This window comes from Saccopteryx bilineata, chromosome 7 (genome assembly GCF_036850765.1).
Source record: "Saccopteryx bilineata isolate mSacBil1 chromosome 7, mSacBil1_pri_phased_curated, whole genome shotgun sequence".
NCBI classification, from domain to species: Eukaryota; Metazoa; Chordata; class Mammalia; order Chiroptera; family Emballonuridae; genus Saccopteryx; species Saccopteryx bilineata.
In genome coordinates, this window is record NC_089496.1 from 1224987 (window position 1) to 1251401 (window position 26415).

Sequence of the window (26415 nt, forward strand, 5' to 3'; positions counted from 1 at the left end):
AGGCTGTAGAATCACAAGGTGTACATGAAAAGGCTTTCAGTTTTGACAGGAGCTCAGGAACAAGCCAGTAGCTGGTGTTGATGTTGTTGTTATTTTTAAAGAGTAGCTGTGTTAAGGAGGTGATGAGTCTGAAGCCCAAAGTTTGGCCCCAGGGAAAGGCAGCTTCCTAGTGACATCTAACCTGAATCTGAAAGAATTCAGGAGAAAGTATGGATTAAGTATTACATAAACTTTTAAATGTTTCCTCATTTTGTAGTACCTCCTGTTATTTTATAGCTAGAGAATTGAAAGCTTCTAAAGGTTCTTGGAAACAATCACAGGAAACAAGATGGAGGAGAGAGCTTTTCTCTTTGAGAAGGTATAGCATATAGTGTTTTGTTTTGAATAGCAATTTCAGCTGATATAATAATTTTAAACAATTTTTAATGAAAATTCTTTTTTTTTCTTTTTTATTCAGTAAGAGGAGGGGAGACAGAAGAGACAGACTCCTGCATGTGCCCTGAGTGGGATCCCAGCCAGCCCACTAGGGAACGATGCTCTGCCCATCTGGGGCATTGCTCCGTTGCTCAGCAACTGAGCCCTTAGTGCTTGAGGCGGAGGCCATGGAGCCATCCTCAGTACCTGGGATCAACTTGCTCCAATTGAGCCATGGCTTCAGGAGGGGAAGGTAGAGAGAGTGAGAGAGAAGTGAGAAAGGGAAGGGTGAAGAAGCAGATGGTCACTTCTGTGTGCTCTGACCAAGAATCAAACCCAGGACATCCACATGCTGGGCCAATGCTCTACCACTGAGCCAATTGCCCAGGATGAAATATTTAAATATTACAGAAAAGAGGAAAGAATTCTGTAGCAGTATAGTCATATACCCACTACATAAATTTTGCAATATTTGCTTTATTATGTATCTCTGCATATTTCCATCACTCTATTTTTGAATACATCTTTTTTATGCATTTCATAGTAACTTGCAGACTTGAGTACATTTTACCCCTAAGTACTTCAGATTCATATAATTGATGAGAGAATTACATTTTTTTTTATAATTTTATTTTTTTAATGGGGTGACATCAATAAATCAGGATACATATATTCATAGATAACAAGTCCAGGTTATCTTGTCGTTCAATTATGTTGCATACCCACCACCCAAAGTCAGATTGTCCTCTGTCACCTTCTATCTTGTTTTCTTTGTGCCCCTCCCCACCCCCTATCCCTCTCCCATTCCCCCCTCCCCCCCGTAACCACCACACTCTTATCAATGTCTCTTAGTTTCACTATTATGTCCCACCTACGTATGGAATAATACAGTTCCTGTTTTTTTCTGATTTACATATTTCGCTTCGTATCATGTTATCAAGATCCCACCATTTTGCTGTAAATGTTCCGATGTCATCATTTCTTATGGCTGAGTAGTATTCCATAGTGTATATGTGCCACATCTTCTTTATCCAGTCATCTATTGATGGGCTTCTTGGTTGTTTCCATGTCCTGGCCACTGTGAACAATGCTGCAATAAACATGGGGCTGCATGTGTCTTTACGTATCAATGTTTCTGAGTTTTGGGGATATATACCCAGTAGAGGGATTGCTGGGTCATAAGGTAGTTCTATTTTCAGTTTTTTGAGGAACCACCATACTTTCTTCCATAATGGTTGTACTACTTTACATTCCCACCAACAGTGTATGAGGGTTCCTTTTTCTCCACAGCCTCTCCAACATTTGCTATTACCTGACTTGCTAATAACAGCTAATCGAACAGGTGTGAGGTGGTATCTCATTGCCGTTTTGATTTGCATTTCTCTAATAGCTAAAGAAGATGAGCATCTTTTCATATATCTGTTGGCCATTTGTATTTCTTCCTGGGAGAAGTGTCTATTCATATCCTCTTCCCATTTTTTTATTGGATTGTTTGTTTGTTTGTTGTTGAGTTTTATGAGTTCTTTGTATATTTTGGATATTAGGCCCTTATCTGAGCTGTTGTTTGAAAATATCATTTCCCATTTAGTTGGCTTTCTGTTTATTTTGTTATCAGTTTCTCTTGCTGAGCAAAAACTTCTTAGTCTGATGTAGTCCCATTCATTAATTTTTGCCTTCACTTCTCTTGCCATTGGAGTCAAATTCATAAAATGCTCTTTAAAACCCAGGTCCATGAGTTGAGTACCTATGTCTTCTTCTATGTACTTAATTGTTTCAGGTCTTATGTTTAGATCTTTGATCCATTTTGAGTTAATTTTTGTACAGGGGGTGAGACTGTAGTCCAGTTTCATTCTTTTGCATGTGGCTTTCCAGTTTTCCCAGGACCATTCATTGAAGAGGCTTTCTTTTCTCCATTGTGTGTTGTTAGCCCCTTTATCAAAAATTATTTGACTATAGGCCCTGGCCGGTTGGCTCAGCGGTAGAGCGTCGGCCTAGCGTGCGGAGGACCCGGGTTCGATTCCCGGCCAGGGCACACAGGAGAAGCGCCCATTTGCTTCTCCACCCCTCCGCCGCACTTTCCTCTCTGTCTCTCTCTTCCCCTCCCGCAGCCAAGGCTCCATTGGAGCAAAGATGGCCCGGGCGCTGGGGATGGCTCTATGGCCTCTGCCCCAGGTGCTAGAGTGGCTCTGGTCACAACATGGCGACGCCCAGGATGGGCAGAGCATCGCCCCCTGGTGGGCAGAGCGTCGCCCCTGGTGGGCGTGCCGGGTGGATCCCGGTCGGGCGCATGCGGGAGTCTGTCTGACTGTCTCTCCCTGTTTCCAGCTTCAGAAAAATGAAAAAAAAAAAAAGCAAAAAAAAAAAAATTATTTGACTATATATATGTGGTTTTATTTCTGGACTTTCTATTCTGTTCCATTGGTCTGAGTGTCTATTTTTCTGCCAATACCATGCTGTTTTGATTGTCGTGGCCCTATAATAGAGTTTGAAGTCAGGTATTGTTATGCCCCCACCTTCATTCCTTTTCTTTAGGATTGCTTTGGCTATTCGGGGATTTTTATAGTTCCATATAAATCTGATGATTTTTTGCTCTATTTCTTTAAAAAATGTCATTGGAAGTTTGATGGGAATTGCATTAAATTTGTATATTGCTTTGGGTAATATAGCCATCTTGATTATATTTATTCTTCCTAGCCAAGAACAAGGTATATTCTTCCATCTCATTATATCTTTTTCGATTTCCCTTAACAATGGTTTATAGTTTTCATTATATAAGTCCTTTACATTCTTTGTTATGTTTATTCCTAGGTATTTTATTTTTTTTGTTGCAATCGTGAAGGGGATTATTCTTTTGAGTTCCTTCTCAGTTGTTTCATTGTTGGCATATAGAAAGGCTATTGACTTCTGTATGTTAATTTTGTATCCTGCGACCTTACTGTATTGGCTTATTGTTTCTAGTAGTCTTTTTGTGGATTCTTTGGGGTTTTCGATGTATAGGATCATATCATCTGCAAAAAGTGATACCTTTACTTCTTCTTTTCCGATATGGATGCCTTTTATTTCTTTGTCTTGTCTGATTGCTCTGGCTAGAACCTCTAGTACCACATTAAATAAGAGTGGAGAGAGTGGACAACCCTGTCTTGTTCCTGATTTAAGGGGGAAAGCCTTCAGTTTAGTGCCATTTAATATGATGTTAGCTGATGGTTTATCATATATGGCCTTTATCATGTTGAGATATTTTCCTTCTATACCCATTTTGTTGAGAGTCTTAAACATAAAATTGTGTTGTATTTTATCGAAAGCCTTTTCTTCGTCTATTGATAAGATCATGTGGTTTTTGTTCTTTGTTTTGTTGATATGGTGTATTACATTAACCGTTTTACGTATGTTGAACCATCCTTGAGATTCTGGGATGAATCCCACTTGATCATGATGTATTATTTTTTTAATATGTTGTTGTATTCGATTTGCTAGTATTTTATTTAGTATTTTGGCATCTGTATTCATTAGAGATATTGGTCTGTAGTTTTCTTTTTTTGTGCCATCCTTGCCTGGTTTTGGTATGAGGGTTATGTTGGCCTCATAAAATGTGTTTGGAAGTATTGCTTCTTCTTCAGTTTTTTGGAAGACTTTGAGTAGAATAGGAACCAAGTCTTCTTTGAATGTTTGATAAAATTCGCTGGTATAGCCGTCAGGGCCTGGACTTTTATTTTTGGGGAGGTTTTTAATGTTTTTTTCTATTTCTTCTCTACTGATAGGTCTGTTTAGGCTTTCTGCTTCTTCTTGACTCAGTCTAGGAAGGTTGTATTTTTCTACGAATTTATCCATTTCTTCTAGGTTGTTGAATTTAGTGGCATAAAGTTTTTCATAGTATTCTACAATAATTCTTTGTATATCTACGGTGTCTGTGGTGATTTCTCCTCTTTCATTTTGGATTTTGTTTATATGAGTTCTTTCTCTTTTTTCCTTGGTAAGTCTTGCCAAGGGTTTGTCAATTTTGTTGATCTTTTCAAAGAACCAGCTCCTTGTTCTATTAATTTTTTCTATAGTTTTTCTGTTCTCTAATTCATTTATTTCTGCTCTGATTTTTATTATCTCCTTTCTTCGGCTGGTTTTGGGTTGTCTTTGTTCTTCTTTTTCTAGTTCCTTAAGGTGGGAAGTTAAGTGGTTCACTTGGGCTCTCTCTTGTTTGTTCATATATGCCTGAAGCGATATGAACTTCCCTCTTATCACTGCTTTTCCTGCATCCCAGAGATTCTGATATGTCGTATTGTCATTTTCATTAGTCTGTATATATCTTTTGATCTCTGCACTTATTTCTTCTTTGACCCATTCATTTTTTAAAAGTATGTTGTTTAGTTTCCACATTTTTGTGGGATTTTTTTCCTCTTTTTTGCAGTTGAATTCTAGTTTCAAGGCTTTATGATCAGAAAATATGCTTGGTACAACTTCAATTTTTCTGAATTTGCTGATGTTGTTTTTGTGGCCCAACATATGGTCAATTCTTGAGAATGATCCATGTACACTGGAGAAAAATGTATACTCAGTCACTTTGGGATGAAATGTCCTGTAGATGTCTATCATATCCAGGTGCTCTAGTGTTTTGTTTAAGGCCACTATGTCTTTGTTGATTCTGTGTTTGGATGACCGATCTAGAGCCGTCAGCGGTGTATTGAGGTCTCCAAGTATGATTGTATTTTTGTCAGTTTTTGTTTTAAGATCAATAAGTAGCTGTCTTATATATTTTGGTGCTCCTTGGTTTGGTGCATATATATTAAGAATTGTTATGTCTTCTTGATTCAGTGTCCCCTTAGCCATTATGAAATGGCCATTTTTGTCTCTGAGTACCTTTCCTGTCTTGTAGTCAGCATTATCCGATATGAGTATTGCTACACCTGCTTTTTTTTGGATGTTATTTGCTTGGAGTATTGTTTTCCAGCCTTTCACTTTGAATTTGTTTTTATCCTTGTTACTTAGATGAGTTTCCTGTAGGCAGCATACAGTTGGATTTTCTTTTTTAATCCATTCTGCTACTCTGTGCCTTTTTATTGGTGAGTTTAATCCGTTTACATTTAGTGTAATTATTGATACTTGTGAGTTCCCTATTGCCATTTTATATCTTGCTTTCTGTTAGTTTTGTGTCTTGTTTGATCCTTCTCTTTCGTTTTTCTGTCTTTTGTTTTTATTTGATTGTATTCCATACATCTTTCCTCTGTTGCTATCTTTTTTATCTCACTTGCTTCTGTGGTGGTTTTTTCAATGGTGGTTACCTTTGAGTAATGAAAAGGGTCCCTACCCTGTTCATTGTAGTGAACTATTTTGTGAGTACTTTTGCACTCCATCGTCCTTTGCTACTGTTAATCTCCATCTTCTCCCCCTCTTTCTTTTTGTTGTTGTCACAGTTTAAATTTGGTTTTATTGTGTTCTTCTTGGAGCTTTTACTTGTGGCTCTGTTTTTTTTGTTGTTGTTCTTTGTATCTGATTGGAGAACCCCCTTTAGTAATTCCTGGAGTGGGGGGTTTCTGATGATAAATTCCCTCATCTTTTATGTATCTGTGAATGTTTTTATTTCTCCTTCGTATTTGAAGGATAGCTTTGATGGGTATAGTATTCATGGCTGAAAGTTCCTCTCTTTCAGGACTTTAAATATTGGGGTCCACTCTCTTCTAGCTTGTAGAGTTTCTGCTGAGAAATCTGATGATAATCTAATGGGCCTTCCTTTATATGTTGTATTCTTCTTTTCCCTGGCTGCCTTGAGAATTTTTTCTTTGCTGTTGGTTTGTGTCAATTTCATTATAATATGCCTTGGAGTAGGTTTGTTGGGGTTAAGAAAACTTGGAGTTCTGTTTGCTTCTTGAACTTGAGGCTTTAGTTCTTTCCACAGGCTTGGGAATTTCTCATCTATTATTTGTTTGAGTATGTTCTCCATTCCATTTTCTCTCTCTTCTCCCTCTGATATACCTATTATTCTTATGTTATTCTTTTTGATGGAGTCAGATAATTCTTGTAGGGCTATCTCATTTTTTTTAATTTTTGAGTTTCTTTCTTCTTCTCTCTGTTGTGCCTCAAGTTGCTTGTCTTCTATTTCACTAATCCTCTCTTCTATCTGACCTGTTCTATTAGCTAAGCTTGTTACTTCGTTTTTCAGCTCGTGAATTGAGTTTTTCATCTCTGTTTGATTTGTTTTTATAGTTTCAATTTCCTTGGACATATATTCTTTGTGTTCATTGAGTTGTTTTTTGATTTCCCTATATTGCCTTTCTGTGTTTTCTTGTATATCTCGGAGGATTTTTAGGATTTCTATCTTGAATTCTCTGTCATTTAGCTCCAAGGTTTCCAATATATTAAATTTTTTCTCCATAGATTTTTCCTCATCTAGCTGTGTTACCTCTCTTTCTTTTGTATCCATGATATTCGATTTTCTCTTCCTTAATGGCATCTGAGGGTGGTTTTGTTGATAGTATTAATGAGATTTAATAAAAAATAAAAAGTTAAAAAAAAATAAAAAATCGAAAAGAGTTGTTTTTTTAAAAAAAATTAATAATGAAATAAAGAAAAATAAAATAAAATAAAAATTAAAAAAAAAGGAAATTATTCCCCCCCTCCTTTTTTCCTCTCCTCTCCTCTCCCCTCTTTCTTGAGAAAATCTTGTGGTGGACTGTGAATTATAACAAACAATGCCTGTGATGGAGGGCCTCAATTGGGGAAAAGTAATAAAGGGGCAAAAAAGAAAAAAAGAAAAAAAAGGAAAAAAAAAAGAAAAAAGAAAAAAAAAGAGCGTATGGATCCACAAAAAGCAAATAAGGAAAAAATTTGGGTCAAGAATAAAATGATTTGCTTTTAGGTGTTGGTTTTCTAAGAGTTATGATGAGAGGAATAAGAGGAAAACGGAAAAATGGGGGGACAAATTAAAAACTTACTATTGTATTTAGTGGAACAAGAACTAGATACTATGGAGAGCCAGGGATGGGAGCACTGCTAGTAAGTTAAAAAGGTGAAATAAAAACCCCCCAAAATGCCACAAACATAGGTTTGAGTCCCAGATAAGATAATTTGTTTGTTATTGAGGTTTGAATGAGAGGAGATGTAAAGGAGAAAGGAAGAAACTAATATAGAGGGAGAAAAGAAAGAGAGAGAGAAAAAAAAAGAGGGAACCACTAAAAGAAGAAAAAAGAAAGGAGAGAGAGAGAGAGAGAGTTAAGGGTTTTGGAGTGCAACCCTCATAGAGAGAAAGGAAGAGAAGAGAAAAGATAATGGGAGATGTAACACTTATGGGTAGTGTAGTTCAAGGAGAGGAGAGAGTAAGACCGGTAGTGAGTTAATCGGCCAAATTGGAGGAGGAAAAAAAAGTATCAAGAAGGAAGATAAGAGAAACAAACGAACAAATATAATAAAATGGGATAGGTTATAAAGTCTGCAGATTATTCTTGATTTTGAGAGGTTATCTTCTTGCTTTTTCTTTTCTCTCCCTCTTCCTGGTCGGTGACTCTGTACCCCGGGTTCTGCCCCTTTGGCACGCTCAGGTAGAGGTTTGCAGTTGATAAGTCTCTATGGCAATGTCATGTATTGTGCTTTAGTCTCGTTGGGAGTCGAAGCTCATTAGCATTTATAGGCTCTGACAGTGAGAGAGTCCGTGTTCCTGGAGCCTTTCTCCTAGTCTTTCCTTCCTCAATTAGTAGCCTGATAATCCAGCTATGGGGTTGCTGCTGCCTCTGCCTGGATAGTAAGAGGCTCAAAGAGCTGGCAACTCCCCACTCTATTTCCACTCAGCACAGGGCTCTGGGTCAGGCTCAGTCAGTCAGAGCTGCTAGCATAATCAGGCGGGCTTTCCGCCCACTCAAAGACCTCTGGCTCTGCCGCTCTGTCCGGTAACACAGGCGGGCGCCCACTTCCGGGGCGCTTGGAGGAAACTCTCACTCACTGTCTGCGACCAGGATATCCGGCCAGCAGTCTCACGCTCTGAGTGAAACCCCCAACCGCAGGGAAAAGTTGCAGTGTTGGAATTGAGTTTCGCTCCGTCCCCGTGCGCGGCTTTTGCAAGGCGCTGGGGCGGCTCGAGATTCCGCTTTGGCCCACACAAAGGCCCCTGACTCTGCCCCTCTGTGCGATAACACGGGCACGCACTGCCGAGGCACTCGGAGGAATTGCTCACTCCTTATCTGCGCGCGCAAACCAGGATATGAGGCCGGCCGCGGTTCCCTCTGAGTGATACACCCTCCAGCACGGAAAATCTCCACCGTTGGAATTAGTTCTCACTCCCTCCCGTGCGTGACTTTCCCAGGGCGCTGGGGCTGCCCAGAGACTCTGCCCTCGGCCCACAGAAAGACCTCTGACCCTGCCTCTCCGTGGGGCAACACGGGCACCCACTCTCGGGGCCTAGGAAGAAATTCTCGCCCACTAACTGCGCACCGACCAGGAGACCGGGTAAAATGGCCGCTCCGCTTGTCTTTCTTTGTTTGGGTTTGGCGCGAGTGTTAGCTTGTATTGCCCGGGTTGCCACAGGATCAGATTTTCCTCGGCTTGGATCTTCGTGCCACAGCCTGGTTCGGCCGTTTGTGCCGTGGCAGCCTGGATCTATTCACCCCCTTTGCCCGCCTCAGTTTCTATATTCACAGTTACCAGAGAAAGCCGCCCTGTTTAGGTTAGTGAGGAAGGCGGAGCATTTCTTACTTCCTATTTCCTTCGGGGTTTGGTTATATATTTAGCCAATTTTTCACTCAATCATACCTTTGGGTGTATTGCAAAGCATCTGGAAGCTCCAAGTATAGGTTTTTCTGTTTCTGGTTGAAGATCTTGTTGAGTTTTGGGGGAGATTTATCAGTATCGCTTCCTACCCCGCCATTACTCTGACGTCATCTCCCGAGAATTACATTTTTTAAGGTAAAATGTTTACATAGAATGAAATGTACATATCACAATACATGATTTGATGAATTTTGAGAAATACGTATACTTGTGTAACTCCAAGTCCTATTTTGATATAGAAGATTAATTTCACCATTGAAAGTAAACTCAGGTCCTTTGTATGCAACCAGACCTCATCTTCATCTCCCAAAGGAAACTACTATAATACTCTTTAAACTATAGATTGTTTTATCTGTTTTAAACTTTATATAATTGTAATTACACACTGTCATATTTTGTGTAAGTTTTCTGTCACTCAAAAAATGTTTCTAAGGTTCATTCACCTTGTGTTAATCTGCAATAGATTTCTATTCTGTTTTAAGGATATGCCAAAATGTGTTTATCTGTTCTCTTGTTGATGGATAGCTCTGCTGTTTCCAGTGTTTAGCTGTGAATAAATATACTGTGGCTATCATTCTGCAAGCCTTATTGTGTGACCCATTAAAAATTGTTGTTATTCATGGTTTTATGAAGCAAAAATGTTTATAAGTGTCCTAACTGCTGTGTCACGTAAGGTTTGTTTGCCTTACATATTCTTATTTGTGCTCTAAAGGCCATGCCTTAGTGGATATTTTTCTACCAACATATTGGACTTGTGGGATTTTGTTTATAGACTTGCTTTTCTTAGCATTTTTTTTTCATTTTATCCCTTTTATTTGTTTTTTTTCATAATCATTTACGGGATACTATGTTAGACACTCCACCAGATCTTTGGTGATAGGTCAACAGTTTCTTATCTCAGACATGATGTAATTTACTGGTACAGTGCATACACACACACGATCATCCAGTATGCTGAGCACATTGAGAGAGTGAGTCTCTTGGAGCACACAGGAGAAGGGTGTACAGTAAGATGTGTAGTGACAAGGTAAAGTCAAGCTACTGGGAGAAGTTGAGTTTTTAGTAGATTCTTGAATTTAGTGCTTAAAATATATTTTGTATGATATCTAAATTATACCAAACTGAGTAAATTGGGAACTAGAGAGAGTAATTTTTTTGTCCAAGAGAGAGTTAGATAGGAATGAGAAATCATATCTTCCAAGTTCCAATCCAATGTTTTTTTTCTACATGTAATGTTTTATACATTTTCATAAGCATCGATTGAAAGCCTATGGTGTACTAGGCCTTGAGTCATGTTTTAGGGATTAAAAATGAACAAGATACATGGTTTTAAGGCACTCTAAGCTCACACTGGATGGTAACAGGAAAGCAGTCATACTTGATCTTCTGACTACCCCTGGGATATATAGTCTCTCCCTGGGAGGAATGCAGTGAACCTCTTAAAATGATCTGCCCAGCAGTTCTCAACCCTGACAGCAAACGGGATTTGCCTGTGAGACTTGTACACATGTGGAGGTTAGGAGGAGGGGCTTGAGCACCCAAAGGGACTGGTGCAGAGACAGCGCTGGGAGGCAGTGGAGTTCAGCGATGGGCATCTTCCGGAGCTCCCACTATAATCTCTGCATCCAAGAGGAGAACAGCTGTGGTCATTGGATGGATTGCCTTTGGTTCTATTAGTGTTCATAATCTTTTCCTCTCATGTTGAACAGGAAAATGTTGGGGCTTTTCAGGAAGCATAATAAGATCCCTAGAAATGAATTGCTGAGTGAGTTTCTGGACAGTGCAAAAGCATCCCACAGCCCTCCGCAGGCCATTGAGGTGGTCAGGCTGGCGAGGGCCTTCAGCCTGCCTGTCTGCGAGGGCCTTGCCCAGAGAGTGCTGGCGGACTTCGTGCTCAGCCCAGAGCAGAAGGAGGCCCTGGGACCCCCGACTGCACTGGCCGGTGACAGCGACAGCGACATCAGCGAAGGCACATGAAAGTGGGCCAGTCAGGAGCAGCTGTGGCTTAGCCTGAGGGGCTAATACTTAACCATTTAGGAATAAAATGAGAATACAGATTTGGTAAACTTTAAAAAAAAAAAAAAAAAAAAAAATGAACAAGATACAATCTTTGCCATCAGGAAGTCCCTGTCAGTGGAGCTAGCTCTCTCTCTCTCTCTCTCTACACACACACACACACACACACCACCACCACCACCACCACCACCACCACCACCACCACCAGACCATATCACTGATAGGAGCACAGTCCCCTGTGAACACAGAATGGCAACCAAAGCCCTATGAGGCTAACATGATTTTATCAAGGATTTTCAATGTTTTACTTTAAATATTACCTTGAGGATAATCAATAGGTCTCTACCTCCCCTCTGTCTGGGAACACGTGAATCAACTCTTCCCAAGGAAAGGCCACAAAAATCTCAGATTTCCTTTCAGTTCATGGTGATAACCTAAAGCTCTTTCCTGTAATATCCTTTGAGCTCCTTGAGGGCAGACATTTTGCATCCCTAACATCTAGTCCTCTTCCTATATAACACAGTGGGTGCTTAATAATTATTTGCATTATCAATGGTTATTCCAAAAAACATTCAGTCTAGTAAATGCGAGGCTTCCAGCAAGCTCTCACTCAGCCAGTGAGCCAGCGCGGGACCTGCTGTCTGCCTTCCCCAGGGCTTGCCGCCTCAGCCACACCTGGGAAAGCAGTGTGTTGATGTTTGTGCTGTAATTTTTTTAAAAATAATCCTGTCTCTGTAGCCTTAAAGCTTATCTGAAGTCCTGGACTTTTCCACTCAAATGAGAGAAGACACAAAACCAACTGTATTCTTCCTGACAGATACTCAGTGTCAACTTCCTATTATTTTTTGCAGCAATGGCTGGTCTGCCTCCTATTTCCTTTGCTTTAAAAATAATCTTAGTTCTTTTCATCTTTATTCCCTTCAACAGCGACGTTCCCCCATCTCATTCCAGTAGCCTTCCGAAAGCTTTCTCTGTAACAGTGAAAACATTGGGAGAAATTGAGTTTCTTATTTCTCTTTTTCCCCAATAAAGAAGAGCAATTTCTTTTAATAGGCTACATTTTAAATCATCTGTATTATATTTATAGGGGAGACATTGACTAATAAAATCATACAGATTTCAAGTGTACAACTCTGATACATGATCTGTATACTGCATTGTGTGCCCACCACCCAGAGTCGAGTCTCCTTCTCACCATATATTTGATCCTCTTTGCCCTCTACTACTCTCTGAACCTCTTTCAATCTATTAACCCCCATACTGTAGTCTGTGTCTATGAGTTTTGTTTGTTCATTTGTTACTTTAAGTTATATATCCCACTTATTTTGCTTAGCATAATACACTCAAAATCCATGTTGTAGTAAATGGTAGTATAATGGGCTACATTTTGAATGTGTCATATAACAAACACCAGCAGTGATATATCTGAGTTAAAATTTTGATTTATTATCTAATATGACTTGTTTCTAATATCTTTGGCATATATATATTATATATATATGCAAAAGATTTTCATAAAACATGATCTTATGTCTTATTATTAGTGTTTGTGTTATTTATTTCTGCTGGCCTTTTTCTTATCATTTAGCCTATGTTATCCTGAGAACATTTAGTTTCTGTCCGTTCTAGCTTGTCCATAATTTGCATGGCAAGGTCATCTATTCAGCACCCAGGTCAGATGTCCCCTTAGGAAGGTCTCTGGTTTCTTCGCAAGAATCACAGCTAACTCTTTTAGTAATCTATTGCAATCATGTGTTTTCTTCTATTTTGGGTTGTCTGTCTCATCTTCTGGATTTCAAAAGCATCCTTTGGGGTAGTCGTGCTATCTGTTTTATATCTGACACCATTATTTACATGTAAAATCCTAATTACAAGTGGCAGGTACATAAATTAAATTGACTGTCAGAACTTTTCATTCAGGATGTGTAAGATCCCAAAAGCTTACTGGAATTTTAATGAGTTGATTTTGTTTTAATATTTTTCCTCCATAGGAAAAAGAAGACCATTTTGAATCTGTTCAACTGAAATCCTCAAGATCTCCAAATATATGAAAAGATGGTACTGTTGCCTTCAGACTAATGAACAAAGAAAGCAGCTCTCTAGTTTTTGCAGGACCATAGTGTAGAGCCCGTCCTGGTACCTGGCATGTTGGAGAAGTGACAGAGGAAGGCTATGCTGCTGAAAAGGGAAGAGGTTGAAATGTTTGATTGCCTTATCACATGGTCAAGTATCTTGCCAAAAATAGGAAAGCAAAAGGTTTGGGTCTCAACTGAAGATGACGCTCAACTCAGGAAGAGATTTATCTGTATATACACATAACTGAAAACCAAGGTTAAGCCCACCAGTGCACTGTTGATGCATGCCATATAATTAATGGGTAACTTTTATACTTTATTACTTCTACATAAAAAGTATGCTTTGGAGGGCAGATGTCATCATATACAATGTGATCCCATTTTTTTTATTTCTTTGTTTATATTTTGGGGACGATTTGAAAAAAAATTAAAGGTATAGTTATTTTTCCCATTATTTTTGTGATAACACCTTAAAACATCTCCCCCCCCCTTTTTTTCTTTTTAAATTAAAAATTGTGAATAAAGAAAGACAATAAAGTTTTCTTTTTTCCATAGGGTATCTTTCTTGATTTCAGAAGCCTAAATAAGCAGTGATTTTTTTTTTTTTTAAGGAAGTCAGTGCTTGGGTTATCTAAATTTATAATCACCTTTGAAATTCCATTCTAATTGGAACTGGTAAGATGAGCTTGACTAGAAATGTTGAAGGAATTCAAAAAAGAAAGACAAGGAGAAACCTTGACTTTCTAGTAATACAAATAAGTGGCACTATCATAGAAGTCAAATGACTTAAAACAGTTTATATAATGCTTGGGGCATGGTTTAAAATGAGTGAGAAAGCTTGCTTATCAAATTACCTTGCAAAATCATGAAGAGGAAAGTGGGAGGACTTATGTACGAGAACAGATAACTGTACAGAGATATTGGAATAATTCTGTGGTTTCCAGAAAGTGGCAGTGGAATATTTGTCCTATGTTAAACATCAAACGTTACCTAGTTACTATTCTGCTACAAGACTTAGAGGATTATGATTTACACAGAAGTTTTTCTTTTCAAGCCAATAAAGCAAGAATTTACTTTTGGAAAATTGCTTATAACTGTATTTGTAAGAAGAATGTGATTGTTCCATAGCAGTTATGAAATAAGTTTTGTTCTTACTAAAAATGATTCAGATAATTGTGATTTTCCATTGACAGAGTACTAGCATTAGCACATCTTAAATGTTATTTGTTGAAAGAAGCTGAATGACGTTGGATTTGACCAGTTTTGTGTAAACCCTAATTGTTTTAGAATTGAGAAAGGGGGGAGTTTCCTGGCCATTGACAATCCAAGATGTTCTGGTTTGTTTTCATTTACTAGTAATCTTTATAGATCTTAATTCACATTTTCAAAATGATTGGTAGTTGACTGAGAGAAGCGGGGCATGTGGGCAGGGTTTGTTGAATGTTTTCCCATGAGGTATGATTTATAACGTTTGATTAATCAGGTTATGTCTTTATTTTTGTGAAAACTGGGAGGGCAATAAATAAATAATTGTGTTTTTTATGGCTGGTGGGTAAAATACTGGACAATGCTGTTCTTGTTGAATGAATGTGCATTTTGCGTATATTGCTACTATTGGATTCCTGAGTATATTGCCATTATTGTTGGTTGTGAGATTCAGGGAGGTCATCGCTTAGTATACACCTTTTTCATGTTTAATTTTTAAAAATTTTATTACAAAGAAGAAATTATTTTTGCATTGCTCATTTTTATCTTGCTAACAGTGCTGATGAGCCCTTTCCCATTTTGGTCAAAATTTAAACGAAAGAATGAAAATACATTGAAATGCACCCTTTTAGAAGAACTGGCAAAGTTGTACAGATGGACAGAGTCAGGACGTTTCTGCACAGTCACCTGTCACTCTTCATCTTTGCCTGTCAGCATGCATGTTCCAAGCCATAGAGATAATTGGGATTTTCTCCCAGGTAGCTTCTTCTTCTCCTGTTACTGGACTAAATCTCTGACTTGTCAAAAATGCCTTAAATTTTAATGAACTCTGAAAATGTAGTTGGTATTGAAGAATTTATTGATTTCTAATTTTAGTGTCAGCTTAGTCCCATCTTTGGAATGGAGCTGCCTTTTTCCTTTGGATCCCAGTGATTGTCATTTTATTCCAAGCACTAAAGAACTATGACAGAAAGAATATTATGAGGAAAACATTCAACCCATCCTGGTTATAAAATCCACTTTAGTTTTTGGTCTTGCCTTTGCAAAGCTCAGTGAAATGGTGAAAGGCATAAACAAATTAATCATGTTTCTATGACTTTTAATTAACATTTATTGTTTCTCCACTTCAGCCCCCCCCCAAGTGGTAGAAGAAGTTATTTGTTATTTTTCTAAAAGGCACACAGTTTTGAAGCCTTGAATACTTCATTAAGTCAACTGTTCTCTATAATACCTCTTAGCATTCTGTCAAAATATATTTAAATCAGCTTTCCACTGGATGAGACCATGTCTTTTATGGATAAATTATATCATGCCATTGAATAATTTTTAGCAATTTGATATATATTGACTTGATTTAAAAGACTGAATTTTATTCTCATTGACTTTTCCCCTCTTTGGTTACTAGCAATACATTTTTTTCCAGGATTAAAATGTCTCATAGTACTTTTGTGAAGACTTTTGTCATTATTTTCTTCCCTAGGAGAAAAGGTGGTTTAAATGGTTATGTAGAAGAATTGCTTGGGTCCAGTCATTTACCGGCTAAGGTCTCCAGGTTTCCAGGTGGTGGGTCGTGATTGACTGTGGTTTTCAAGATGAACATGATCAACTGTTTATGGTCCTCTATTAATAGAGCTACTTCCTGTGGCTCATGGTCATTCCTCCTGGGAATGGTGCAGATAATTTCTCTCTTCCTCATGAAAGTAAATGTCCTGGGAGTTAGGGTGGGAGAATGATTTCATTGGCAAGTTTAAAGTCAGTGTGTTGCTCACATTTATCTTTTCACATAAAAGATATGTATAGTAGATCTTCAGAGAACTTAAAATACCCTAACATCTATTTTATAGTAGCAAATATTTTCTCAGACTTACAGACCCAAATTATAAATTAAGGTTTCCCTTAAGGAAAAGTTCCAAGGGAGTAAAGTTTAAAAAAAAATAAAAATATCTCAACACTTGACTCCCCCTTGGATGTTAAAATGCAGTTCAAAGTAACTGGCCAGAGATTATACTCGGCTGGATTTATTTCAGTTTAGCATTTTCAGATGTGTTCATTTTAGGATCATAAATGAAGGATGTAAAACTTTTATTATGGATATGAATAATTGGAATTCAACTGGTATTACTATTGCAATTGCCTTGATCAGAAGCCAGCAAAGTTTTCTTGTTAAGGGTCAAATATAAATGTTTTTGGCTTTGCAGAACACATGGTCTCTATTGCAACCCCTCATTGCCATTGTAGTGTGGAACTGGCCACAGACAACATGGTAGCAAATGGGTGTGGCTGCATGCCAGCAAAGGTGTTTATGTCCCCTGGATTTTAAGTTTTATGTAAATGTCACTTGTCATGAACTATCATTTCCCTCTTGATTTTTCTCCCCAACTATTTAAAAATGGAGAGGTTTTGTTAGCTTAGGATTTGACCTGCGGGCTCTGGTTTGCTGACCCCTAGTTTGGTTCAGTGTAACCCACAGTGAAACTGGTCAGAATAATCTGCACAGGGTCTTTGCCCTTTAGGAGCTACTGCCTTAAGAATTTCTCAAGTCTTTAAAGATATTCAAGAAGAAAGTAACTTATCATCCTTGCTTTGTGATTCAAGCAGTAGTGAAAGACAAAGCCAGGCACTCAGATTCCAAATTCCCCTTAAAGTTCTTGGACTTGGTTATGGTTATTGGTTATTAACTGATAAAACCACAACAAATGAACTGGTTCAAAGTACACCAGCCAGATTAATTTAAAAGCCTTTTCTCATTGGGGTTTATGTAAAATTTCTGGCTAAGATAACTGGATTAGGAGATGATACTCAAATTTGTATACAGATTCTTTTACAGTAAGCATATGGAAGTAGAGGATATTGACCCACAAAGTAGCTTCAGTGTAGATCCTTGAGCCCCTGACCTAGAGAAGCAATTTTCATCTGTTCGGGCAGTGCACACTTCAGTCCACACATTTACCATATCTTATTTCAGGATTTACTACAGTGCAAGAGACATTTAGGATTCCCTTATTGATTGGTGAGTCAAGAAGGAGATCTCCAATTTACTTGAACAAAATGTCCCAGTAAGGCTTTCAATTTGCTGTATTTTTCTCATCTTATTTATAATTTTTGGAAGAAGAGCTTTGTCTAAAAGAGCTTGTAGATATTGGTAAATAGGTTTGGAGAGGGAGGAGCAAGATTTCCTTGATCTCAGATGGCTGATGTTTGACTACCAGGGCTAAATAAATGAGTGGCACCAGTGGGTATTATGTAAATCTAAAATTTCTGTCACATAACAGGAGTAATAAGTGCCTTATGGACGGGTGTGGGCCTTTGTTATTAGTGCTGGGGTGGTTATAATCGCACTGGTGTTCCATCGACCTTGGTGCCTCTCTTTTCTTGGCTGCTCCATGCTTACAGCCCTTTGCTGATGAGCTCTGAGGCCCAAGGCTATCATGGCAGACAAGTGGGAAGAGAGGAGCTAACCAAGAGAAAGCATGGAGAGAAGACTGAAAAGGAACGCTGCCTGAATTACCTCCTTTCTCAGCCTCTCTTTTAATCTGTCCTCTGCAGTCTGCAAGCCAGCTTGCCTAACAGCTTGAAAATGGGACCTTTTTATTTTACCTTAATAAACCTGAGTGGGCAAGAGAACCTATTCATATTTAAACTAGAGAAGACACAGCATTTCAGAAACTGTAAACACTTGGAAAACCAATGATAATCCACCATATCATTTGGTTCTGATGTGTTTTTTAATGAGTGGTCTACATCATTCTGCTTGAGTTCTTTAAAGAAGATGGATCAGCTCAACCAGTTTTATACTCTGGAAGGGTGAAATGTTATTACTGGAATAAAAAAAATCCCAAACCTATTTGTTTGAAATGGCTTATGTAAAAAAGATTGTATAGCAGCTATTTTCCATACGTACTCTGAATATTTTTTAAAATGTTATTTCTAGGGATTGCCTGTTAGGTGATGCATTTTGAAATTGGAAATAAGGCTTGTGGCCAGGAAGGAGAAAATGACAGATGTCAGTTAATGCATTTTCAGTGGATAGGCAGGGTGTAAAATACAGTGGCTGTAGATCAAAACCCCGCTATCAGAAATGATTTTCTCAAGATACACCCACACTCTAATTGACTTGTTTAAAAAACAATCCATGATCAATTTGACTGTTTTAGGCATGAACTGTGTCTCTAAAAAACCCATCTGATATTGCTTTCTGCAGACTGTCACATTCCATTGGGGAGTGACTTTATTTTCTCTCCCATCAGCCTTTATCTTGAGCAGATGCTCATTCTGAGCACACATACTGAGCACTCCTGCCAGCTTTAGTCACAGCACAATCCTTTATTTTTGCCATCTAGTGCTATTGAATCTATTACCCAGTCTACTCTACTCACTCCTGAAAATCCAGGGTTTTATTTGGATATGAGCATTTAGGGTCTGGTGAGTACTGTTGTCTTTGAGCAGCTGGTGGGTTTTGGATGGATTGATTAGTTGTTGATTCAAATGCATTCAGGAGGAAAAAAGAATTTCTAACATCTGACTCTATTTCCTTCAAGGCCATTCCTGTTGGTTTTTGTGCACCTGCTCATTATTTCTGGATGTTTTGAAAATAGTATCAGCATGTCCTGTTTAAGGCCCTGGTTATTAAGACTCTGGGTCCCTCATATTCTTGATTCTCCTGTTCCTCCCTCTCCCTGTCTTCCTCAGTCATAGTTCTCTCATTAGAATACTTCCCTGTTTTTATGCTCCTTAAGGGCAGGAACTTATTTATGTTTCTCTTTTTCATGGGCTGAAGAGTGGCCCCCCAAAAGATATGTCAACATCCTATCCCTGGAACATGGAAATTAACATCATTTTGAAAAAGAGCCTTTACAGATGAAATTAGGATTCTGAGATGCAGTCAACCTGGATTATCCAGGTGAGTCCTAAATCTAGCTACAAGTGTCCTTGTTAGAGACAAATGGAGGAAGAGACGGACACAGAAGGCCCTGTGAAGATGAAGGCTGAGATTTGATGTGGCCACAAGCCAAGGAAGCTGGCAATCACCAGCAGCTAGAAGAGGCATACATTGAATCCTCCCTGAGAGCATCTGAGGGGTAGGGATACTGCCAATACTTGGATTTTGGACTTCTGGCCTCCAGGATTGTGAGAGAATAAATTTATGTTGGTTGAAGCCCCTCAGTTTGTGGTAAGTTGTTGTTACTCAGCTACAGGAAGCTAAGTCATGCTGTATCTGTGTTCCCTGGCTCAGAACCTAACAAGCAGTTAGTTTCTTAGTAAAATTTTCTACATTAATAAATGATTTGTGGCTAAAAGGCTAATAAGGAGAAATAGGAGAGTATTGTTAAGAACAAACCAGTTTTAGCTTATCCATATTTTCCCCGTTCACTATTTAATTTAGTAAAATTTTCAAGTTTAGTGACAAGCCTGTGTGCCTAAGCATTGTTACCAGGACTTTGAAAAAGCATCGGAAAATATTACATCCTGCATTTTTATTGCCTTACTCAGTGATGAATGGTGATTTTCCAATGAAGTGACAGGATGTTTATCCCTCTCCTTCCTACTAATTAAGGTTGTTTTTGAAAATAAGAGCTATTGAAATATCTCTGCATTCAGAATATAGGAACCCCTTCCTTCTTGCCTCAGAGCCCTATCTGGGCAAATTCTGGGCTGCCATATAGATGTGGCTTAAAGAAACCAATATGTGCATTGTCATCTGAAATGGTCTGATAGTTACAATTTCTAGTCATAGCCATGGAGAAGTCCAGATCTGCTCACAACTCTCTAGGGTGACAGTTTGTGTTAATATATATATAACAATATATATATTGTGTTAATAATAATATATATATATATATATATAGAGAGAGAGAGAGAGAGAGAGAGAGATGTGAAGAGAAGCAGTTAGAGAGTTCCAACGTTAAAGCAGAAATGGTCTGAAGTCAACGTATTCAAGTTACCTAAAGTGATTCAAAAAGAACAAACCATTATCCACCATGCTGGAAAACCTTGATGGTTTTATTCTCAATAGTTTTACATTAATACATATGCTTTTTATTTTGTGCTGAGAAAAACAATCTGTTACACATAATGTAACTTTAATATACAACATAGAAACTCATCCTAAATTAGTTACAACAAGAACCTACAAAAACTTTATAGGAAAAAAAGTTACCTAGTATTGCCACCATATTTTTTAGTAGACAGACCCTGTCAGACCCTGTCACCAATGCTCAGCTCTGTAAACAACGGTTATTCCCATGTTCTGGGGAATTGTTAATAACGGGCACTAAAATCAGCCTATAAAGTTCTAGCACATCACTATATACTGTACAGTCCTCAAAAATAATTTATTGTACTGTTTCTAAAAAAGGGGTCTAGGGTTGTTCTTTTGCTCTTTCCATATTCTGAGCTGCACACGAGCACTTGTATCTAACCATCTAAAAACACGAGAACTGAACCGCACTTCACAATCACAGAGAGGAGGTGGTGGAGTCGAGAACTTCCCGCCCATTGCACACTGTTGGGACATACATGCTTGCAGAGGCTGGAAAACAAAGCAGAGCAGAGAATTCCATGTTAGACAAGTGGGCAGCATAGATGATAGCACCATAATACCAGATACTCATTAAAATTAATTTGAAAACTCATTTTAACTTGGCTTTGGAAAATGCTAAGTCATTTAACACTATAGTAGGTCAACTTTCTAAACATGTTTTGTTCCCAATAAGTTTGCATCCTGGTACCTACCTCCACTAATGAAACACCTCGAAGAGAGTTTATAAATATAATCATTGTTGAAAGAAGTCATGTGTGGGTTGAAGATTAGCTTTGGTAATCTATACACTGGTTGAAATACAATGTGCAAAATTTAAAGCTTACTGTAATTTTCTTAATTTATTACTATTTTCAATTCCTTAATTAATATTGTTCTATTTAGGCAGGGATGGCTCTTATGTGATCCCACAAGTCATCTGTGAACTCCACTGCCTCAGAGAATGGTTTGATATGTTCTCATTGTTGAAGTGGATAACCTCAGTGAAAACTCTAGCAAGGGCAGGTGTACTGAGAACGCCCATTTCATAATAGTTCTCAAAAAGGAAGACACTGCAAAGGAACACTGTGCTTGTTAATAACAATAGCGCCAACAGTGTCAGGGTGTGAGTATAATATCTATATAATGTAGTCTTACTTTTTTGGCTCATAGTGTTCCTAGATAACAATTCATAACTCTCGTTGTCCTGAGGTTTGGTTTTCACAAGAAATCTAGATATAGCTAAGTTATATCTATTTCACCTTTAATGGTTTTTTTCCCCCTGAATTAGGGCAAAAACAAGGAGCACCATTCTCCATAGGATGAAAACTATGTAGCCACGAGAATCAGAGATAATTCTACATTACCTTTTAGAGCTGTTTATGTTCTATCCCCTGGCCTGTCCATCTGGACATGCTCTTCCCAGAAGGACCTACCCCTCTGACCACAGTCCAGGTCACACTTACCACTGAGCTGCCCCATTCCTTATGGGCATATCTCTCAGTTAATAATCAGACAACTAGTTTCATGGTAAAGTGTTCATGCCTAATAGTGGAAATATTTTTGCTCCATAAAATTGCATTTTTCATAAGAATTTCTTTAGACATGAAGGAGAAACTAACTATAAAATTTGAGGTTACATGGCATTCAGTGGAGGAACATTAACCACATTTGGGGCACTGAGGTCTTTCAGCAGGCCCACCAGTGGGAGAACTACAACCTCTCCATTTTGCATTGAATACTTGGCTAGGTGTGTAAGAAAATCTCTCAAGTCAAGTCGGTGTAGCTGCCTAAGGTTACAGCAGAGTCACATGATGTGCTAACTCTTTTAGAGATGTTTTTCCTTTTTATCATTTTTAGGATGTCCTTCGATTTTGTTTTACGATATGAGACCACTGAAAGCTTTAGTATCTTTGGGGGCAGGATGGCAAAAAATCTACACTTCCTGAAACTTCTACAGCAAAAATGTTTTAATACAGCGTGTCCCAGATAAATACTTGATGGAAAGTGATAGTGGTAATCATTCCAAATGTGAGGGCTTCACTTCACTCTTTGCAAACTTTCTTCATATACTTGATCTGATTCTGGTTTCATCAAAGTTAGGTAAATCCAGGGAAAGAACAAGGTAAAGTGAAGGTCAAACCACTTTTCGCTGGAAACATCATAGAGCACGTGGGCCATTTAATAAGGGTTCTTTTGCAGCTTTTTTGTATCCAACTGTCTACTCAGCATCTCCATGTGGGTGTTTAATAGACATTTCAGAATCAAGTGGCCAAAGCATAGTTGATTCCTTAACTTGTCCCTGTTTAGTTGTCCTTTCCTCAATGAACAATCTCACCACCCAGCCAGTCACCCAAACCAAAAGTCTAACCTCTAGACCTCCTTCCCTCTTCGTCCCTCTCCCATGTCAAGCCTGTCGCTGGGCGCACTCAGCTCTGTCTCCATAGCCAGCTGCGTCTAGCTCTGCATCCACACCCTGGGCCGACCCAGCATTGTCTTACTCTTGGTGACTTTACTTGTGGCACCACCGGTAGCTCTATTTCCACTTGACCTTCCCTGGAGTACATGCAGCAGTGAGAGTATTTTTAAATGTAAGTCATTTAAAAATGACAACACATCTCCCATGGCTTCCCTTTGTGCTCTCCTTATAAATCCCAGAGTGATCAGACTACGCATCTCTGTTTTGGCCTAAATACATCCCCCCTACTCCCCCCCCCCCCCCATATTTGGCTTTTGTCCTCAAATACAACATATCTCAACTTCAGGCCTTTGCAGTAGCTGCTGCCTCTGCCTGGAATGTTTTGCCTTCTCTTAATCACAGGTCTAGTTTCTTGTCATCCATATTTGAAATGTCACCTTCTGAAGAAGGCTGTCATCAGGCCACCGAATCTAGAGTAGACAACTAGTTACTCGGTCACATTACCCAATTTTAAACTGATCTTTTTCTTGACTTTTTTTTTTTTTTTGGTTAGTATCCTATTTCTTATACTCTAGACTAGAGACTATGGAGGGGGCTCTGCTTATCTTTTTCATTATTTTATCACTTGCTGGTCACAGAATACACTCTCTGTAAACATTTTCCAGATGACTGTGTACATGGTTACATCTCCCAGAAGGTGGGAACCAAGGGAAGTTTCAAGAAGGAAATAATCATTTAACCTGAAGAAATGACCAGAAAATGTGAGGCCTGTGGGCAGCCTTGTTTGGGGACAGGTAGGCCTTTTTACTCCTTAAGCTACTTGTGGCCTGGACCATCAACCACCCCCTTGCTAAGAGAACTGGCTCAGGTTACAAGCATCCCCTAGCAGGCATGCTGCCTTTGACATTTTGACTAATCTCTTCATCTTTTCCGGGATCAAGTTTTATTATTTCTGTGCAGGTTTTTCATTTTCAGGGATTGTAGAAGAATGATGTGTCTAGCAGAACTGGGGACTGGCATGCTAATCCTCCTCTCTGTCTACCTTGGACTTGTCCCATGTTCTCCCACCTGCATTTTAGAGACCATATCACAGAAACCTGCTGTGCTGTTCCCATTGTTCCCATATGACTATAGAATTTGATGCACTGCTGTCCTTAACTGTTCTTACCACCTGCTTGCTCACTGCAGTCTTAAAGTTGGGCATATATTGACTAATTAAGTAATAAACACAGGGGTTACAAAGGTAGTTGCGTGGAAAATCCTCAAATTATAGTTTCAAATAATCTACTAGACATCCCATGGAAATCATTATGGGAGTTCACAAAATAACTTTGAATCATCTACCTGCTCATAGGGACATTAAAGGGAATGCCCTATGTTAGAATGTCTCTCTTTAAGAGGAGGTAATAACAATTCACGGTCTTGCAAGGACTAAGAACAGCAAAAACACCCTCAAGACTCTCACTGCAGTTATTTCTTCCCTAAGCACTTTTAGTGCATTGAAGGGAACTGTAACTTATATTTTCCTGTGTCTCTTCTTGTTTCATCTGTAGTTTTTGCTAGTGCATTTTATTTTATTATGTAAAAAAATTCTCATTTTTATACGTGCTGCTGAATATAATAGAGGAAATTACTGTTTTATGAGTTTAGTATCTTAATTACTTTGTCTTTCATAAATATTTTACATATGTCTCTCATATTAGCCCATCTGTTATTCCATAATGTAGTAAAATAATGCATAAGTGCAAAGCACTAACATTTTCATTTGTGTGTGTGTGATAAGCTTTCCTATTATTCTAATGAAAGTCTCATAAGATTTTTAATGGTGGCAAGTTTAGCCTGTTTTCTTAGAGGTGGTTAAGCATAATTCTATAATCATTCTTTCTGTCAGAAACGAGGCTACAGGCTTATTTTTGGCTTTTCTGGGAGTAGGGGTAAGGAGAAGGCACTGGTTTACTCTAGGCTTGTAGGAATATGCTGTGAAGATTTGCAGAGTTAAACAATCAGAGACAATGAGGCACTCCCTAGGGAGAAACTTGAGCAGACAAGAGTCCAGGGGCCTCTCTGACCCGTACTGGAAACAGTGTGTGCTGGAAACAGCAAAACAACAGGATAAGATTCAGTGACAGAAATGGTTATGCTCTCAGAACAGAGATTAGGAGCCAGCATGTTTCTTGTTCCTTGTCCTTTACTTTATCCCCTGAAAACTTCTGTTGTCTGCTTCCTTGAGTTATTTGTACTGGCTAATAAATATCTGAGTAAGGCTGGGAACAGAATTTTAGTCTTTCTTTCTGCTTACGAAGCTGTTGCCTCCCCTTGGCCCCTTGGAGCATTCCTTCTGGTCTCTGAGTAGTTCATTGTTGCCAAGACGTAGGCTGACGTGGTGCTTTTATATTCAAAGTGAAAACTGAAGATAGCCAAAAAAGACCTCATAAGTTCCACAAATGGTCACAAAAGGGCAATTCACACCCATCAAAAAGCATACTTTGCAGCACAAACTTGGTGAAGCATTGGAGATCAATGAGGCCAAGTGACAGCTTTGTCTCTCACTGTGAAATCCATTTCTCTTCTGCCAGTAATGCTTGCGCTGGCCAGCCTTTGGACAAAATGGCCTTGTTTTCTCAAGTAACTGGGCCCTCAATCGATGCCAAACATATTTATTTAAAAGATTCTTATGGATGCCAAGTGTGCTAGTCAATTTAGTGGCTGAGACTTAGTTCCTGAGAATCAGTGCCTTACTAAAATTATGCAATAGATCAGACGCGGTAAAGAAGAAAACAAACATTTAAATAGAACAGACATTCCAGTTTGTTCCCAGCTGTTCCATTTCCTTGCTCCCTGTGACCCCAAATAATTTTTCTCAGCATGTCGGCTTGTTTAGATACTTGAATGCTATCGTCATAGAATCCAATTTCCACCAACTGTTTGTTGCCTTGTCTTCCTGCTTCATTAGTAAACCTGTTTTCTTATTTATTACTTTAATTTTATTTGTGTTAGGCTCCCTTGGTCCTATTCTAAAAGTTCACCTGCTGATTAATTCATGTTGTCTGGGCAGATGATGACCCTGGTTTGGTAGCCTTGCTGTGTCAGAGATTTCTCAGTGGAAGATGAAATCCATTGTTAAGAAACGTGAGCTAGATTCTCAGGGCAGTGATCATAAACTGTCAACAGTAGATTTGAGAAGAAGTCATATTTCTTATGATGTGGGATAAAAATCTATAATTCAACTGGGGAGATAGAAATTATATGCCAAGACTTCTTTATTCTTTATTCAAGAAGTGATTTACTTCTTGTTAGACAAGATTCACAGAAAGAGGAGATATGACATATACCCTTTTTATAACCAATAATGAGACTTAATTACCTTATCAATGAAATTTCATTGGTCTTCAATTAAATCCTCCAATCCATTGCTGCCACTTCACTGCCATGCTTTCATTCCAATCATTGTCTTTTATTTTCCCTCCCTCAAGAAGTACCAACCCACACTGGATTTAAGTAATTCGTAACTGAAAGGGCTCAAT

The 26415-nt window shown here is 38.6% G+C and overlaps 3 protein-coding genes across 7 annotated transcripts in view; 2 read left to right on the forward strand and 1 right to left on the reverse strand.

The window, feature by feature from the left end:
• ELAPOR2 (endosome-lysosome associated apoptosis and autophagy regulator family member 2) overlaps positions 1 to 15810 on the forward strand; it is a 302492-nt gene extending 286682 nt beyond the window's left edge. For all 3 annotated transcript variants that reach the window (XM_066240442.1, XM_066240439.1, XM_066240441.1), the window contains one exon: positions 13167 to 15810. In XM_066240442.1, coding sequence (XP_066096539.1) covers positions 13167 to 13226 — 60 coding nt within the window. In that variant the 3' untranslated portion in view covers positions 13227 to 15810. The remainder of the gene's footprint in view (positions 1 to 13166) is intronic.
• LOC136310727 (small ribosomal subunit protein mS39-like) lies at positions 10540 to 11226 on the forward strand. The gene is made up of 2 exons (XM_066239588.1): positions 10540 to 10674; positions 10869 to 11226. The coding sequence occupies exons 1-2, from the start codon at positions 10604 to 10606 to the stop codon at positions 11134 to 11136; spliced, it is 339 nt and encodes a 112-aa protein (XP_066095685.1). The 5' UTR covers positions 10540 to 10603; the 3' UTR covers positions 11137 to 11226.
• Positions 15811 to 20515: 4705 nt separating the features above from the next.
• The window catches only part of GRM3 (glutamate metabotropic receptor 3), a 281732-nt gene continuing 275832 nt past the window's right edge, over positions 20516 to 26415 (reverse strand). For all 3 annotated transcript variants that reach the window (XM_066240048.1, XM_066240046.1, XM_066240047.1), the window contains one exon: positions 20516 to 20985. In XM_066240048.1, the coding sequence (XP_066096145.1) occupies positions 20912 to 20985 (74 nt within the window). In that variant the 3' untranslated portion in view covers positions 20516 to 20911. The remainder of the gene's footprint in view (positions 20986 to 26415) is intronic.

Bases quoted from the DNA above. Each gene is read 5' to 3' on its own strand.
- LOC136310727 (XM_066239588.1), top strand. From the start codon at position 10,604: ATGATCTGCCCAGCAGTTCTCAACCCTGACAGCAAACGGGATTTGCCT. The intron at 10,675-10,868 runs GTTAGGAGGAGG...CATGTTGAACAG, and splicing joins AGACTTGTACACATGTGGAG to GAAAATGTTGGGGCTTTTCA.